Raw genomic sequence first — 18355 nt, 5'->3', positions numbered from 1 at the left:
AATTAACTGTGGTGATTGACCTCATCCTTGGCTCTGAGGGTAAGGAGCTCCCAGACCTCCTTGTCTCCCCAGTTTGTGGATATTTTCATCTTTGAGTTAGCTGCTAACTGATGCTAGCTGCTTTATAAATGTCCCGGCAGTGGGTCACACACACAACACGTCATCAATTTGTCACATCTGTCCTGTCTGTGGTCTTGTTTGTGAGTTTGCAAATGCTAGAATAGGCCTTACTCTGTCTCTGATTGGCTTACCCTGACATTCTTACCCTAACCCTAACCCATCCCACTCCTCTTGCCTAAACCTAACCAATCCAGCCAACGAAAGCAATGAGAACTGGCCGATCTTAGGGACGGTAGGGTGGGTCATTACCTCGCTACCCTAGGATTCACAAATTTGCTTCCCATCCTGCCGACTGTCCCTTTTACACCAACATCTGTTACTACCTCTGCTGCTGGCTTAAAGCCGAGGCAACTCTGCGCCCCCTTTCAGCAATTGTACTTTTTACACAGAATGGTGAGGCAGAATAATGGCATGAAATTCCCACCTTGAACAGGCAGTGTAAAAGGGGCAATGTAATGGCAGTTTGTTTAGTTCATTTATGATTATGATTACATTTGTTAATGATATTTCAGATGGTGGTCCATGGTTGCCTGTAGTGGCTATTTTTTTGTTTATATATATGTTTGTATTAATATATTGGGGGGGATTTGCCTTTTAAACACAAAGTAACTACAAGGTCACCCAAAAGGTCTATTTAAATACACTATAAAGCCATGCAGGAATATTTTTGTGACTTTTTTTGGAGTACACACCACACACACTCACACACAGGCCAGCCATTCACACTTGAGTCACACAATGGCGGTGTTCATCCAGGCTTTGGAGTCTGGTGGCGCCAATCAAAGGCCTCCTTTCACATCTCCCTTGGGATTAAATAGCCCTCCACCCTGTTGGGGCGGGGGGTGCTACACTGTACCTATATAGCTCCAGCTGATGCACTGGCCCATGAAGAGCTGCTCATCGGGGGCAGGCGCTGATAAGGTGCATGTAGTGTTAAATCAATAGCATGTAGACCCACGCAAGAGCTGCAGATATCCATCTTCTCGCTGCATTGCATCCTATAGGATTCAGCCTCGTTTGAACTCGCTAATCAGATAGAAGGGCGATAGATAGGCCCTACTTAGAATCTCAAGAGATATTGCGTGTCTCCCCCCCGTGAAATTTAACCAGCAATGGAGCCTTTGTGTGTGTGTGTGTGTGTGTGTGTGTGTGTGTGTGCCACACACACCTTCACATCGGAGAATGGCTCACACTCGAGAATAGTCTGTTGCTGGAACGCTTTCAAGTCTAAAGTGGAGTTATTTGCATAGGTTAAATATTCGCGCCTTTCAGCAGCTTCTGTCGATATTACGGATTTGCTGTTCTGCCAATTTTAATTCCTTTCATCCCACTCCTCCCACATTTCTGGAATGATGGCGGAAATTGTTGAAATGGTTGTTGCTTGAAATCCCGTAAAAGAGAGAGGGAAGTTGTGAATGACAGAACACAAAGAGGGCCTACATGTCCTAAAAAAGTCAGTGCAGTGATATCCTGCAGGATTGAGAGTGTATCGCTTGTGTGCACAGATTGGCCATGCAGATATTGTGTGCAGTGTAGTGTGCGCAGTTATTTCTGTGTGTGATTGTGCAAGAAAAGTGCCTACAGAGTTAGCCAAAGCTTCTCCAAAGTGGACACCGACTAATTGCTGGGTTGTTGTGCAGGCTGGCTGTGTCTCTGTCCATGGTGCTGAATGGAGATCCTGCACAGACAAACAATCAAAATATATAGTTTAACAGAGTTTGCAGTTCCCTTAAACATTAGTCCCCTTTATTGTAATGGAATAATGACTTAATTTACACCATCTTATACAAGCATTTCTTTTATGAATGGATAGTATTTGATGGCAATTTTGCAAGTAAAGGTTGAAGCTGAAGTTACTGTTGCTGTGTGCACTTTACAGGTTGCATCTCTGCCAACACATCTCTGGATGCATGCGAGCTTGACGGCAAGTTATGGAGGCAGCAGAGATACTACAGTCTGAAATAAAGTTTCCCTCTCCTTCCCTTCCATCCATCTCGCTTCCTCTCTCATTCTCCCTCTTTTTTTCCCCGTCTCCCCCTATCTGTACATCCATCTCCCTCCTCTCTCCCCTCTCCCTCTCTCCCTCTCTGTCTCTCTCTGGTGCGCGTTCACAACACTAACCTTGGCTCGACGTCAGAGCCTGTGCAGCAGTGCAGTATAATGGGAGCGTAAGCAACCCAGAGCGCCTCATAGGGGGCTGTATATCGCTGCTGTATCCTCTGCTTGGCGCTCTCTAGCCCCTCTCCAACCCCTCTCCAGCACCTTACCTTTACCAGCCCATGCTCGGGCTCCCCCCTCCCCACTGGATCCGTACCCTTCGACATGGATGTCCCGCCGTCCCTCGACCCGGAGGATTGTTGTTTCTTGGCGCAGTGAAGGAGGAGAAGGAGAAAGGGGAAGGGGAAGGAATCATGCCGGGACTGCTAATGGATTTAGGGAAAGCGCAAGTGACCATGCCGTGATCTTGCGCATCCAGGGCCGCCGTCACCCTGCCTTGCCCAACGAGCGTAGAAGAATTACGGGGGAATCGAACCCGCGCACCGGGGGGATTAAACCACTGTGCATTTTTTTAAAAACAACATGAAGATTACCTCCCATCATCTGATGATAAGCAGTCTCGTTTTCAGGTCCAACCTCAGGCTGATCCCGCTTCTGCTGCTGTTTCTTGGTTACTCTCGCGGGATGCCACACGTTTTAAGATTTGGTAAGAATCTTGTTTGTTTGTTTGTAGCACGGTATCATCTGTAACGCTGTGTGATCGCGCGAGCTGCCTGTTGTGGGATGTGGACAGTGAATGAATGAAATCACGGCATGCAAACGCAAAATGTATGGAGACATTTTTTTGTTCTAGTGGAGAGTTGGCACAACAATCTGACCTAACAATCACATTTCTTAACGAATACCTCGCAGTTTATAACCTCATAATGTTCTGCAACACTATTTCAAAGCCGTTTCTAGGTGTGCATCACACCCCGGAGGATGCATAGTGTTTTCCACGCGCCTTGAAATCAGTGTTACAGTAACTTTGAAAGCAAATCCACTGTAAGAGCAGCAGCACTCCTATGCAACAGTTCACGGGTATGAACAGCTGATGAAACTCATCTCCTCTCCGGCATCCTCGCGCACTCGTGCACCTCCACCTCCACGGCCCTTTAAACTGCTGACACCCCAACATGTCCTCTGCAGTAGATGTTTACATGTAGACGTTACACCCCGGGTGCGGATCAATCACTCTGATCTGTCACAAGGGCCGATCGATGCACGCGGCAGTACTTTTCATCCTCAATCCCACTCAGCTGCTATCCAATGTTTATAACCTCAATGGCATCGATACATCTAATAGTTCCGGTGCTCTGTGGCGATTGGCTGAGTCACGTTGGAAGCCACAGAAATGTATGCACAGAAAAATCATCTCTCATACTGATAAGTGCGTCTTATTAGTCTTAACATTGATTACCCTCCTCTCTTTAAGAACTATAGCCCCATAATATCGCCTGGCGGAGGAATATTGCCTAATTAATGTTGATTATCACACTAGTTCTTCAACAGTTGCCACTACGGCGCATTGTTGCCGATTCATAACTTCAAAAGTGTCCTATTACCGCCTGTGTCCCTGCTCTGAAATCATTAAAGCCCGGCCTCTTGAGGTTTGGCTGCTTAATTAGATCCGTCTCAGGATGGAGATTGGGACGGGGATGGCTGTGTTTTTATTCTGCCGCTTTCTGTTGAATGTAGGCTACATACAGAGAGCATCTTGGAGTGACAGGGGAGGCCCCCCCTGACAGCGGATGTCATCAAGTGTTGACAACACATCCTTACAATCCCCAATTCCCCCGAGGGTCCTGTTTAAGAGTCAGGCCGCGTCCGCAAGAGCCGCCGCTATGGCAACGGGATGTGCTTGTCTTCCTGCTGCATCCTCAGCCTCCGATGAGCGATTTCCCGTCTCGCACGTTGTCTGACAGTCGCCGGGCGTTTATTCAGTAATCCTTAGGGGGGGAGACGACAAAGTCCCCTGCATAATAGCATTTGACGCGAAAGTTTCCAAGCCGGCATATAATGACTAAATTCCTGGGAGAATTGCAACAGTTGCAGGGGGGGTAATTGATAAGATATTTCTTACACCTTGGAGGAAATTTTGGTGGTAATTTGATCATGTCAAATAGTGTAAGCTTAGATTTGGAGTTGCCTGCCTTTCTGTGGCTCATGCTCAGTATGTCGTCTAGCTGACACTCTGGATCTGCAAGGCATCCGGCATCAGTGGCACGACAGACACAGCCACACGAGATAAGAGGTGATTCATGTCACTGAGATCTTTTGCTCTGAGGTGAAGCTCGTGCTTGATTTTGCGGGTGTTCTGGTGGCGGTGATGCGGCCCGGGCTGAGAGGCGGGTCGCTGTCCGTGGTGCTGAACAAGCGGCCAAACAAGCCGGCTGCTTCAGGACCACGGCCAGAGACACAGGCACCGCGGCCTGCTGCCTGTTGCTCAACAAAACGCTTGTGATTTTTTAATAGACTTCTGTAAAAGCTTTAGTCTGTGGGTTTTTGTACAGCATTATCTCTCAGTCAAGTAGCAGCCGCTTCTCATCTCTCCCTTGTAAGATGGCTCCATTTCCCGTAGTGTAAGTCATTCTCTTTAGAAGAAGAGGATATGCTTATCTGTCTTCTGTGTTTGCTTGTAAAGGAGCCGAGTTTCCAAAAAGGGAAAGATAGATGACGATAGACTTGTGTGTGGGTGATTTTATCACCAAGAAAGTAAATGTATGTCAGTGTGTGCAAGTGCGTGAGAGAAGAGAAATACAAAAAAAAAAAAAAAAAAAAAAAGACTTGAGAGACATCGGGAGCCCCACTGGCCCCTTTTCCCCGAGCATTTCCTGTCCTGCAGGATGTGCTTGCTCAGCAGATCATCCCAGCTGCTCCTGCAGGAGGCTGGCTAAATGAGGAGGTCAGCTCCCCTGGGTCCGTCTGTTCCCTTCCTGCCCCAAGTTCCATTCTGCCCAGACAGACGGCTCGCATTGTACAACCACTGTTCTCCTGTCAGGCTGAGACCTTTACACACACACACACACACGCACACACACACACTTTAACACCAAAGCATAGTCAGCTCTTTGTATTCACAGCATCGGGCCTCACCGTGCAGAGCGACAAGTGTCAGAGAGAAAAAAAAAAAAACAGCAAACAAGAAGTGTTCTGGCCACCAGCTGCAGGCAAATATGCTGAGCTAATTTCGACACAGACATGAATTATTGTGTTGGGTGTTCCTCATTTATAAATGTTACAGGTAATTAATTTACTTTGATACTGAAGCCGGCTTGGTGCAGCCCTTACAAGGTGTAATAAGACACGCTTGAGATAAGATTCTCCATTTATAACAAGTTTATGCTTGCCTTTTGGGAGTGATGAAGGAGACTTTGAGCTACTGATGCTGCCAAGGGTCTCCTGGAACAAAACGCCTTTTTTTTTTTTTTTTTTTTCCCCTTTCAATTGCCACTTTGGATTTCTCTCCACGTCCACCCGTACAATGTAAGCTACAGAAGAACTGTGAAATGTCCACTTAAAATGAAATGTAACAGCTTCGGTGTGCGGCATGAGAAGCTGAACTTGGTTTTGAACTAAGGTTGGCTTACATAATTTCTCTCCCCTCAGTTGTCAGAGACGACCTGTTAGAATTCAGTGAGGTGGAAATTCAGGCTCGTGTTAAAGTCCGTGTGTATCAGCTAACTTAAAAGCCAGAATGAAAGCAGCTTGTTTTGTTTTATTCCACAGAAACAGCGCTATCTATATGTACATGATCTTATTTGTTCAGTCACACCAGCAATGAGTCATCACATCTGCCATTCCATCAAAGCTAAATGAGTTTACAGATTTACAGACATCTGTCTAATTCATTAAACGCCTCAGGAAAGAGTTAAACAGAGGGAGAAACCCAACAATGAAAACAGAGACAGTGCTTTAATTCTGATGACCAGAGTCGGTCTGCGGCTGTGAGGTTGAGTGATAACATTATCGCCGCCATCTTCAAACCACATTGGCAGACGCAGCATGTCCCTGGGCTGTCAACTGCTGCTGAAAGCATTGTTGACTCAGAGATGCTCATTTTGTTTGTTTATTTCCTGGTTATGTTTATATTTTCCCAAAACAGATATGTCTGGGAATATTTATGACTAAAACACAACATTGTTTTTTCATTTTGGAAAGGAAATCACGTCGGTTTTTTTTCTCTCCGTCCTCTGGCAAAAGACGCTATCCCCTCTGGTGAAAGCTATGTTTATCTAACTATTTCCACAGTGCTGTGGCAGGATAAAGGTCCTTTATTGCATTTCTTATATTTAACACTCTTTTTCATTCCCTCAGCTGTGTTGCGGTGGCGAAATTACAAGGTTGTCAAGAACAAGCAAGGGCAGAGGGAACAAACTCAAGGGGAGTTTGTTGTTAATTGACTTTATTTGCTTTTGCTTTTTTTCCGCCAGCCCTGAATTATCAGCACGGAGTTTAGTTTGGGATTGCAGGAATTAAGGATAACACCCTGCGCCCTGGCCCACTGCCAGCACGTTCACAGCAAACACATTTAAATAGGCACAAAGCTGCTTAAAATATTCATGTGTCACTTGGCCGCGCCATAGCTTATAGAAATATGAAACTATCTCCTCTCTACTGGCAAATGATTTCCACGGTTTAAAAATACCCACCGTGGGTTTCAAGAACAAAAAAAAAGAGGGAGATCTGCCGCACATTAGCATGCGGCACCACACATGGGCTTGAAGCGGGGAACCATCGAGATGGATTTCTTAAACATGTTTACATTCCTGAGACTTTGAAGGTCTTGCTGTCATGCCTCAGCTACAAAAGGCTCAATGGTGATTAATTCAGGGTACAGATTTCTTGGCATTTTGAAATGGAAAATATCTGTGAGGTATGAAATTAGTTTTCTTGTTGTGCTTAGCATTTAGTCCATTTTTTGAGATTTACCATTGGAAAAAAGATTATTTGCACCAAGGAGGCTTTAGATGATTGACCTTGTTTGCTTGGTAACCACTTCTAGCACAACCGCCGCCGCTGACACGTTGTCTATTTTTAAAAATCAGCCCCATATTCCTTGCGAAAGATTTAGCTTCTTATTATTATTATTCACAGCCTATCACTCCTTGTCATTGTCACTCAGGCATTTTTCCCTGCGTATCAGAAGGGTTAGGGGTTATATGTGCAATTGTTCTGAGAGACTGTCCCTGGAGAAGGGCCCCTGCAGCATGTCTCACCGCCTGGTTGTCAGGCTCCGAGCTGACTGAAGGTCAGATCTAAAAACGCTCGCAAGGAATTATTTTTTCTCATCGTTTTAACACGTTCAGCGCTGTCCTTCTCACATTCCCAGCGAGGGACATGGAAGGAAATTTGAAGTCAACGAGAGGTGTAAGAAAAACAAGTGTGTTTGTTAAGAGAGGAAAAAAAAGAGAGGAGGGGGGGGGGAGTCTGTGTAAAGTGTGAGCGAGAACAGAAAAACAGTGAGTGTTGAGGCCAGCAGATACAAAGTAAAGATAGATTAGTTTGCCTCTGAGCAGTCCACTCTCAGCCCACTCTCAGTTGTGCTCTTTTATTACTGTTTTCTGATGGCTTCTGTGAGGAGAGACAGAAAGGACAGGAGAGTGTGTTGTGGAAATATAGTGGGAGGCCAGGAGTCATGTACTGCGGCTCTGTATAAATGTCAGCAGTATAGCGTTAGGGAAGCGCGACTACAGATATGCATTAAAACAGCCTTTGTAGCTAACTACCAGCTCCTCGGGGAACTAAACCAAAAAAAGTATTTTTATTAGAATCTCATACATTTATTGTCTTATTACATAGTTGGCTGTCTTCACTTCCAGTAGACTGCAAAGTGGTGGGAATCAATAAAAATCAATATGTTTGTATTGCTAAGAGGAGCAATGAAAAAAAGGGAAGAAACTGGCAGAGTAGCAGGGAACCGGTGCCAAGTCTTGGATAGCGCGCCCCACCGGTGTGTATCCATCGCAGGTTACCATCTGTGAGAATGCAAACACGTAAACCAGAAGAAGAACTAATATGTACTATAAAAAGGATGTGTGGCGTTAGATTAATATTCCATGTAACTGTGAATTAATGACGACTTTAGGGACTTCTGTGGCCCTATGTGGTTTTGACGCAGACATCATCACATCGCTACCACACATTTGACTCATTCAGGTGCACTCTGTAATTTACTCTGTGTGATGTCCGCTTTGAACTGCCTGCGCTCTAAGTGGTGTGATATAAATATATATAAATATACCTTACTGCAATATTGTGCCGTGCTCTGCGTCATGTGTGGGAGTAACGTGAACTTCAGTGCGGCTCAACTGTTGTAATTAACTATTAAGTGTTTGCATAATGGAGGGAAACAAACATGGCTTGTCGGTGGTGATAGTGCTGATTGGAGCCAGGGTAAATGTTTACTGTGTGTTTGCCTTGATTATTAATACACGCACGAGGTCATTTGTTGGATGTGTTGGTTTCTAGACAGCTCGTATGTGACATTTGATCCATGCAATGATGTGTACATTTAAAGGTCTTGATGTGTAGTGTAAACAGACACAGTTTGGTGTGAACTCACAGACCCTGTAAAGGCATGTGGAGGCACATACACCGTAAATGAAAGCACCGATGTCCGAACTACACGGGATTCAGAAGTCAATCGATTACAAGAAAGAACCTCCCGCGTTGGGCTATGATGTGAGGCGCCGATCAGGTTAGGATGTGGTGATTCACCTTCATCTCCAGCCAGCTGAATAAAGGAGTAAGAGGGGGAGGAGGAGGAGGAGGAGGGGGAGGAGGAGGAGGAGGAGGGCGAGCGACTGACTGAAAGAGAGAAAGCAAGAACTCGGGCTCCCATTGACAGCACAGCCGGTCGGATGTATGAACATTTCTCTGTGTGAACCAAGGACAGAGGGGGAAATGGGCTCTGTGGGAGGACGTATTGAGGCAGGCTTACCTAAAATCATGTTCTTTGAATCAGCATGACACTCCATTGTCCACGATCCACCAGGGCTATGCAAAACGTCTCCCCCTGCCACATTGAATTTCATTTTTCCGTCCCTCCTTTTTCCTCCTGCTCGCAGGAATTTTAAGTGTTTGTGTAGCTTTCTCTAAATTGCTCTTCCAATCTCTGTTTTCGAAGGTGTTTGAGCAAGGAAAGGTGAGGGGAGAGGGAAGGGAAGAAAACATTCGTGTCAGCTAATGGAAATGGGCCAGAGACGAGCACGGAAAGCCTTTAGTTGAGGAATTAAAACAATCTAATTTTGGTAAACAAGCTGTAATGCTAATCTAACTACATTAGCTGGCTGCATTAGCCTCAGTCGGGGTTCTGTCGTTAAGTCGCCCACGCTCCGAACGACGCACTTTCCTATTTGTTTAATATGACCCTTATCTGCACACACAGCTTTATGGAAGACTTGGATTGATTTCTCATCTTCCACAATCTGTTTTAAGATTTCAAGGAGACATAATGAAGCCAATCACCTCTGTTTCCCTTGCGCAGCTCCCAGTGAGATATACCCACACCCGGCCGCTGCTTTTTGAACATGACAAAAGACACTAAATTTCCTGCCCAGCAGGGTGTGAATAAATGTGAGAAATTGTGAAATAAAACAGCCGACTGCAGATCAGAGGGAAGATTACAACAGGACTCTTGATTTCTCACCAGCCTCACCTCTACTGTCTTTCTTACGTTCATCCTCAATAGATCTTCTCCTATTTATGGCGGTTAAAAATGAGCAAGCATATTTGAGGAACTTTGGTAAGCCTCTGGCTATTCTCCTCTGTAAAGTCAGTGCACAGGTCTCTTTCATTTCTTCCTCTCCCTGCTACTGTGCCAGTCGCCCGAGTGTGTTTGTAGAACAAGCGAGAAAAATCGACACACCTTCGCAGCGAAGTGGAGCATATTGACTTGTACCTGTAGCTCTGATTATCTGCTAGCTTGTGTACGGCTGTGGCTGATGGGAGGCTGATGAACCCAAAGCAAGAGCTGACATTTTCCTGCCCTGTGGCTGAAGGAGAGGAGGGGGAGGATGCAGGTGTCCGTTCAGGTCTAATGGGCCATCCATTCAGTCGTTTAATTGAGTGTCTTTTATCTGCCTCCAGTGACCTCTTTTATTCTCCATTTCTCCCTCTTCGTTTCCTTCGCTCATCTGTTTTTTTTTTTTATACCATACCCCACCCCTCCTCCCTTTCTCCTTCTCTCTCTCTCTCTCTCTCTCTCTCTCTCTCTCTGTCTCCAAATTCTCTTCCTTTCGGTCGTCTGACAGCACACTCCGCCATCTGCGTATGTCCTACAGCTTACTCTGACTTTAGACATCACGGCCATCACCTGTTGTTTTCTAAACACATCTGACGGGCTGCGAAGGAGGTGAACTTTGGGCATCCGCTCAATATACAGAATTCAAGCCAATAAGAGTCCATTTTCTCTCTCCTTTTTTCATCCATTTTTCTCCCTTTGTCCTCCGCTGCCCTTCTCTCCGTGTCGTCTTTGTCTCCCTTTGGCTCTCAGCTTGTCTCCTGGTCCTTCCCCTCTACTTTGTTCTTTTCACTATCATCAGGCCTCGGTTCCCCTCTTCCCCTGGTCTCAGTGTCCTTGCGCACAAAGGCACGAATCCTCACATGACATCCACATTCCAAACCTCTATTTCCTATTGTACCTTTTGAATTTCAAAGCAGAAGAATACCTTTTTCAGTCTCAGGTTCCTATTGAACTTCCCCCCCAGTCCTGGAATAGAGTGCAGCACTGTAGCTTTTATCACCTTGACTTACTTTATATACACAATATTCATTTGTCTCAAGGCTTAAAACCAGACCTTAGATTCTCTCCTCTGTGGCATCCATATTCTTTTCATGACAGAAATGGCTTTGATGAGACATATGGATCTAGAACTCTAGTTTATATTCACTTGAAAGTACCAGCAACAACTCTAAGTGCTACTGCCTGATTGTATTTTACTATATATGTTTATGGGACACCAAAGTCAGCGTTTACCACCTTCTGTGTCATTACCTATCTGCAAATAATAACCACCTACTGTGGAAGTATCTCTAAATTTATGAAGATTAAAAATTATTATAATCAGATTACTGAAATCCTGTAAAACGTCCTTTTCTCTCCCTCCGTGTCTCGCTCCATCACCCTACAAAAACTCAAGCCGAGAGCATTAAAGAGCCGGCTCCTGAATTAATTCTTGACCTTTGGCTCCGACGGAAGATAACATCTGCCCTTCTACAAGAAAGGAAGTCTAATTTTACAGCCATTTTGTTCAAAATTACAATGGAAAGAGTGTAATACAGGGCCATTTTGATGAGCAGGAGAACAGCGAGAATGAGAATGAGAGCGGCGAAAGGGAGCACAGAGGACCATGGAGTCTCGTGTAATTTGCTGCGACCTAATTGCAACATTATAAATTGAACTTCGTTTTAGCTCTGTTACATGGTCGGCTGTGCATGATACATGTGAAATGCACGGTAGTGATGTTATGTTTATCCTCCTGTCATTAGCGGCCATAACTGAGTTTCAGAAATTCGATAATGCTGTTGAAGCATATAGGCTGGTTAAAAACTGTCAACATAGAGAGTTAAGGCAGACTGATAGGCTTCTTACTTTACAGTTAGTGTTTCTAATTATATGATGCACATTGACTCAGACTGGTGCAATTAACATTTCAAGTTCCACAGCAAGCCTGTTTTAATGTGTTATGTGTCAGTTGTTAGGTGATTCATTGCTCGTCAGATAGGCTTTTAAAAGATAAATATACAGCTTATTTGAAAGAGCATATTGATTGTAAGAAACAAAACATTTACTGGGAACAAATCATCTCCAGTTTAGGGTTGTGGGGTACCCACAGAACCCATTTTCATTTCGATATCCAACCACTGCTAACCACTGCACGGTGGTGCTGTGAGGGAACAATTGTCAACCCATGGTGGGGGTTTGGAACTCCAGGGCGGGGGAGCCCTTTTCTCCGGGTACTCCAGTTAGCTTAACTGGTGACCCTAAATTATCCGTAGGTATGAATGTGAGCATGAATGATTGTCTGTCTCTATTGCTGTGTTTCAAATCACATACTTCCGTCAGTACACTTCCATGTAGTATACGATGTGCACTATACTTATTGGCGTAGTGCGTAAATTTAGACAGGGTAGTGTTATCTGAAACCAAACATGGTGCACTCACCGGAAATGCCGACCGCAAATTAGCTAGTTAGCAAACTAGCATTAGCATTCAAGTTATCATTCGCGGTACCAAATCATTACAGACTGCTAAATTAACCCAATAAACATACTGCTGGCTTATACCCGACAACAGTATAGTGGTGCTTAGTGCAGAAAACACATGTATTTTATTTCACGGTCGCACAGTCCTCGGTCGTCATTTCCAGTTTGAAAAGTGGTCCCTCTCCTTCTGCTACGTAGCCAAGATGGCGACCATTGAGGGCGAGAAGTGTCCATAGTTCCACAACTCAACTTCTTGACCATTTTGAGTGCACCATCCGGGTACTCATAGTGCACTGCATTTTTCCATACTTCTCAGTGTGAACACACTTGGGCACTCAAAATATTAAGTACAGAAGTACGCGATTTGAGACACAGCATATGTGTCAGCCCTGTGATAGTCTGGTGACCTGTCCAGGGTGTAGCCCACCTCTTGCCCAATGTCAGCTGGGATAGGCTACAGCCCCCCACAACCCCTAACAGCATAAGCGGTTATGGAAAATGAATGAATGAATATCTTGTGGTTAGAGTTCAAGGGACCCCTTTGAAAATGGCTGTGCCAGTTGCTCCCTTGCCAAAATTTACTATCTATACTGACATTAGAGCATTATCTAACCCCCTTCCTGACAAGCTACGCTGACATAGTTAGTACCAATGGATGCCTTAGGTTGTCTAGTTCAGTGATTCCCAGACTTCCTTGAGGGACCCTTTTTCTATTATTGAGTAAACTGACGACCCCTAACTAAGTGATATATTTTATGGATATTTAATATTTTATTCAGTGCATAAAGAGAATGCACAGAGCAGCTGATGAACTGTACAATACCCCCAAATAGTGAATTCAATAACTGCAGGAGGTTTATGTAAAATTAGCAATTTCAATTTACTTTGAGCAGATGATGAGTTTTCCTGACATTTGTAGGACATTTTAATATAGCTCTGTTTTTATTATGTATTTTTTAAATGTTACCAGTCATATGTTCTTAATAGACCTCTTTTTTTGACAAAGCCAGTGTTTTCTTCTGATGCTTTGCCTTTGTTCTGTGAGCACTTTGGTTAGTTTGACTGAATACTTTTCTAATGCAGCACAAGGCCGTTTAGCAGAGAATGAAGGATCTGTGAATACTGCTTGTCTTCAGGCCTTCACCATGCCAATATCCTCTGAGATTTTTAATGAGTTAATATCTTGAATAATGATCTAAACATTAGAAGATAACAATTTTATCTCGGAAATAAGTGAAATACTGAGATATTAGCCTGATAAGACCATCCTGATGTTGTGAGCTCAACATTCTGGATCAGTCTGGACTCTTTGCTGACCCGAACACTTTCCAGAAATCCAGTCAGGGCCAATCAGGGATCTGCACCATAGTTGACAATGTAATCAGCCAGTCAGGGACAGCATTGTAGTCAATGACGTAAAATGCAGGCCGCAGCTTACAGAACCGTAATGGTGGCTCCCAAAGCAACAAGTGCTAACTCTAACGTTAGCGGAGTGAACGCAGCAGTAATTAAAGGTATTGCTGAAATAGAGTCAATAACAACAATCAAACAATAACAAGAGAACGCACTCACAGAGGAAAAGACGGGATTTTGCAAAAGGTTTATTCATCAACTGGCTCTGGTAGTGATGAAAAAGATGTTAGCTGTTTTTTTGTTCTGCTGACTGGCTGAAGGAGTTTGTCTTTCAAGGCAAGTACTCCCGCCCACTGGGAGTGTTTGGGGCAGCGCGAGTCCAGACTGATACAGAGAGCGAAACAGAATGCTAAGCTCACATCTTGGGATGGTCGTACCAGGCTACTGAGACATAGGCCTACTGTATACTTTTTCAAAAAGGTTAGAATCAAGAAGGCTGGGAACCAGTCATCTAGTTTCACAAGATACCAGTACTTTCCTAGTACCTAGTTTAAACAATGAGCGTGCCACAGCCAATTAAAGACAATTATATCAGCACGTGGGAAGGAAAAAACGAACTTTGGGTACTCATGCACGGAGCAGAAACAAATGCACTTAGATTAAGTCAAAAAGCCTTTATTCCAAAAACATGGTTACTTACATTAAAACACCAACCAATTTCGAATCTAAGGTCTTCATCAAGGTGCAGAAGACGCAGCTATATCAGCCTCTAATCATTTTCGCTAGGGGGGCATCAATTGTATCAGGAGGGCCACCACTGCCTAACAAGTGTGTGAGAGTCTCTTGGCATACTTGCCATGAGACAGTTGGAAACCCTGCTGCTATACTTTGAGAGAGTTTGTTTTAAGACTCCAAGATTACTGTTAGTCAAGTTCTCATCTATATTTATTTTGGTGAGCGATACAGCTTGAGGGTTGGAGTATCCAGGGACGCTTGAGACACTCAGTCCACCCTGCCTCGTACTTCTCAGCTGCAGTGCCATAAATGAATAATAATGACTTTTTTTTTTTTTTCTCCACAATGGGGGAAAAGTGAAAGCAAACCAGAGACGCACATGCACAGTCACAACGTTCTCGAGGCTGGACTCCCGCCTCTCTTAGCCTGCAGTGGATAATTAGCATCTCTCACACGTGCTTAGGCTTGATTAAAACTCAGTTTACAGTGAGCAGTGCTGTGAGGTCGCCATCTGTCACCTGCCGAGGCCACCATGAGACGTACTCTAGTCAGTGGGAGTGAAGGAGGCAGTGTGTGTGTGTGTGTGTGTGTGTGTGTGTGTGTGGTTGTGGATGTATGCGTGTGGCCGTTTGATAAAGGAGAGAAAAATATGGAGCATGGAAAGAAAAATGGCAGAGACGGGTGAGGCATGAAGCATCAGGAAGCATTCTGTTCAATAACTGGTCCCCCTCGCTCCCCATGGCCTGTATATTAGAGCCAAATCACATATTTTCTGTGTTGGCAGGAAAAAAGCTCCTGACTGCAGTTTTGGGATTTGTGTTATTTACTTGAACTTTATAACCTTGTGACGGCAGTTTTGGGAATACGCGTGTTTATACTTGGAAGTCAGATATGAAGTGTGAGAGCTCTAAGGCTCATAAAACCCACAGTGTGTGAAAGTCACTGTATTTTTCCCAAAATGCGCGTGCATCGATCAAATAATTGTTCGCACTAAAACAGTGCTTTCATGCCACAGCTGCAATAAACACTGCATCATAACTGCGTGGTTTACATACAGTGCTGTTTCCTGTTTGTTTCCATGGTAATACCGTGAATATTTCATGTCATACCCTGGAATATTTGGACAGGTGGGAAGGATGCATCGGAAAATCTAACAAACTCCCAGCTTTGGTGTCAGTCAGATTATACAATGGGAAAGAGATTTCTAAAGTGGCCCACAGAGAAGCAACATAAAGACGTTTGTGTTTGCTCGCAAAGACTGAAAATATTTATTGAAGCTTGACTGCTCTTCCTCAGGCAGTGCCGAATGCTGCCCGAGGAAGAGCTCAAAACGCCTTGCCACCTTTCTGCACGTTGTGTTACAGTCTGTCTTCTGCTCTGTGTGCGTCTGTCGATTTGTGTGCATCAGAAGCTTTATTAGATATTTTCACTCTTTGCAAGCGGGGACCTTAAAGCTTTCTTTATGGTTTGACTCTGTGCCTGGAAAATGGTTGGTAGCGAGTGACATAAGGTATATGTGCTTTGTACTGAATCAGCTCTAGCGTGCGTATTCCACCTTCACAAAAAAGACTATTTTCAATTTCCACAGACTAAAACTTTTCCATTTTCCACCAACAGAGTATCTGAGTGATTAATAGCGTTTTTGAAAAACAAATTATTGGCCTGAATTTATTGCACCACTCTATGATCTTTGCTTCCAACATAGATTACTTGAGTTAAAAAGAAGAAAAGCCAAAACTGTGACTCAATAAACGATGAGCTGATCAACAGAATATTAAGTGGCAACTATTTTGACAGTCATTTAATCATTTGAGTCATTTCTCAATGGTTATTACTTCTGTGAAAATTTACTGCATATCTTTTGCGTTTGGACTCTTGGTAATAAAAAAGAAGCAATTTTGAGACGTCGCCTTGGTTATTAAGGAACATTTTATGATATCTTACATACCAAACAATTAATTGATCCATTGAAAAAATCATTTCAGTATCATTTTAAGTTGCAGCCGTACATAGAATTATCTGTGTTTGTTGTAAAATATAGTTTGATGATTTTCAGGTAATAAAATTCCCTCATTTCTTTAAAAACTTTGTTTATTGGTTTTTACATGTACATACAATTGTATCATCAGAGCACATAAAAAAAGTAAATATATTCCCTTCATACATAAACATTACAAAAAAGGACAACAGGTACATTGTTAAACCCCAAAATAGCTTATAAAGACTGGTGATAAATTCTCTGTGCATTAGCATCGCCGGTAGGAGGGCGGTTCGGGGGGCAGCATGGTCCTCCGATACAGTTGCTGCCCCCCACCCTCACTGGCTCCCCCTGTCATAAATAATTGGAGGCCCATATTACTGTCTTTAATAGGCTGTGGTGCACTCATTTTTTTTAAGGTAGCATGAAGGTCATGGTATCTTGTGACACAAGATGACTTAAAGCAGTGGTTCCCAACTGGTTCAGCCACATGGTCCAGATTTCTCCTTAGTCATTAGTTTAGGCTCCACACAGTTTAATACAGTCAGCATCATACTTGTGTTTGGCCATGTCGTCGAGCTAGTTTGCTGTCTCTGTCATGTAACTGTCCGTTAGTCAGTCACCCTACAACAGGAAACAGCACTTCAAAATAAAAACGCTGTGCCGGAAGTGCACTGTACTTCAAAATACAGTGTGTGTGTGTTTTGTTTTTTTTTAACAAACTTGATGTTTTTGTTAGTCACTTGTGGTCCATTCAGAATGACCCATCAGTTGGGAACCTCTGATCTAAAGCATCCATTGATACCAGAGATGTTGGCATAGCTTGTCGGGAAGAGACTAAATTACGCTCCATGTTGTGCAAAATTTTGGCAAGGGAACAACTGCCGTGGCCATTTTCTAAGAGGTCCCTTGAACTCTCACCTCAATATCTGAATTAAAACAGGTTCTATGGCTACCCACAAGTCTCAGTTTATGAAACAAAATGGTGTCACCCAGGTTCCTTACTGGACCTCCCTTTGCCTCTTTGCCAGTCTCGGACAATGATTGCCTTGGAGCTATGTAACCATTTACCCAGCCCACCTTTGAAGATACACCATTGTCTGATCGTGTTGTAATGTATATGATTGGTTGCTTTTATTTTTATTTCTTTTAGCTCATCTTGTAATGTAATCTTCTGAGCTTGGTCTGCCACTGTAGTTTAATGTGGTCCAGCTTTGCCTCAAGTGTTAAGATGGATGCCCTAAAGTTGGTGGAAAGGGCCTATCGGTGGTCTTCAAGGGGATTAGTTATGGTTGCCATGTTGAGCTTGTTGCTATCGTCAGCTTCACTGGGGGGTTCGGCCATAACAGTCTCTTTTTTGCCATGTTTGGCTGACTTTGAGGCCATCTTTCGGTGACGTGTTGCCAGAGGTCTTACTATCCATCGTTTGGTTACAAGTGAGTGGAATAACGGGGTTCTAGAAAATTGAATACACAAAAGTTTCGGGAGCCAGACTCAGTGCTTGTCTACTTTCATATCTACCTTTCTAAGATTATTTTTGTGGGCTTTTTGCCTTTAATGACAGGACAGAGAGTGAAATGAGGAGACAGAGAGAGAGTGGGGACTGACATGCAGCAAAGGGCCACAAGCTGGATTCAAACCTGTGGCCGCTGCAACGAGGCAATGCCCATATCTACCTTATTTAAATGCTGTTTGTGGTGTATTTCATGATGACCCTGATGAAGGCCACAAGCCAAAACCCAACAGTCTTGCAATAGAGTTGTTCTAAATACTACAAGTGTTGCTGGAGTTTCGACACCTTTTCACTTATCTCCTTTCTCCATGCACCTTGGAAGTAGGTGAAGTTGCTCCAGAAATTGTCACCCTGCTTCTTCCCACGAGTCTCCCCTTAACTTGAAAACTATGTCAGCGAGAGAGTGCCAG

The 18355-nt window shown here is 43.9% G+C and overlaps 1 protein-coding gene across 2 annotated transcripts in view; it reads left to right on the top strand.

Annotated features, from left to right (window-relative positions):
* The first annotated feature begins 2254 nt into the window (after positions 1–2254).
* The window catches only part of LOC125897199 (glutamate receptor ionotropic, kainate 2-like), an 87794-nt gene continuing 71693 nt past the window's right edge, over positions 2255–18355 (top strand). For both annotated transcript variants that reach the window (XM_049590324.1, XM_049590322.1), the window contains exon 1: positions 2255–2824. In XM_049590324.1, coding sequence (XP_049446281.1) covers positions 2701–2824 — 124 coding nt within the window. In that variant the 5' untranslated portion in view covers positions 2255–2700. The remainder of the gene's footprint in view (positions 2825–18355) is intronic.

The sequence above is a fragment of the Epinephelus fuscoguttatus genome, linkage group LG11 (genome assembly GCF_011397635.1).
Source record: "Epinephelus fuscoguttatus linkage group LG11, E.fuscoguttatus.final_Chr_v1".
Taxonomy (NCBI): domain Eukaryota; kingdom Metazoa; phylum Chordata; class Actinopteri; order Perciformes; family Serranidae; genus Epinephelus; species Epinephelus fuscoguttatus.
Note: the sequence above shows the minus strand (reverse complement) of the source record. Positions and strands in the feature narration are given on the sequence as shown.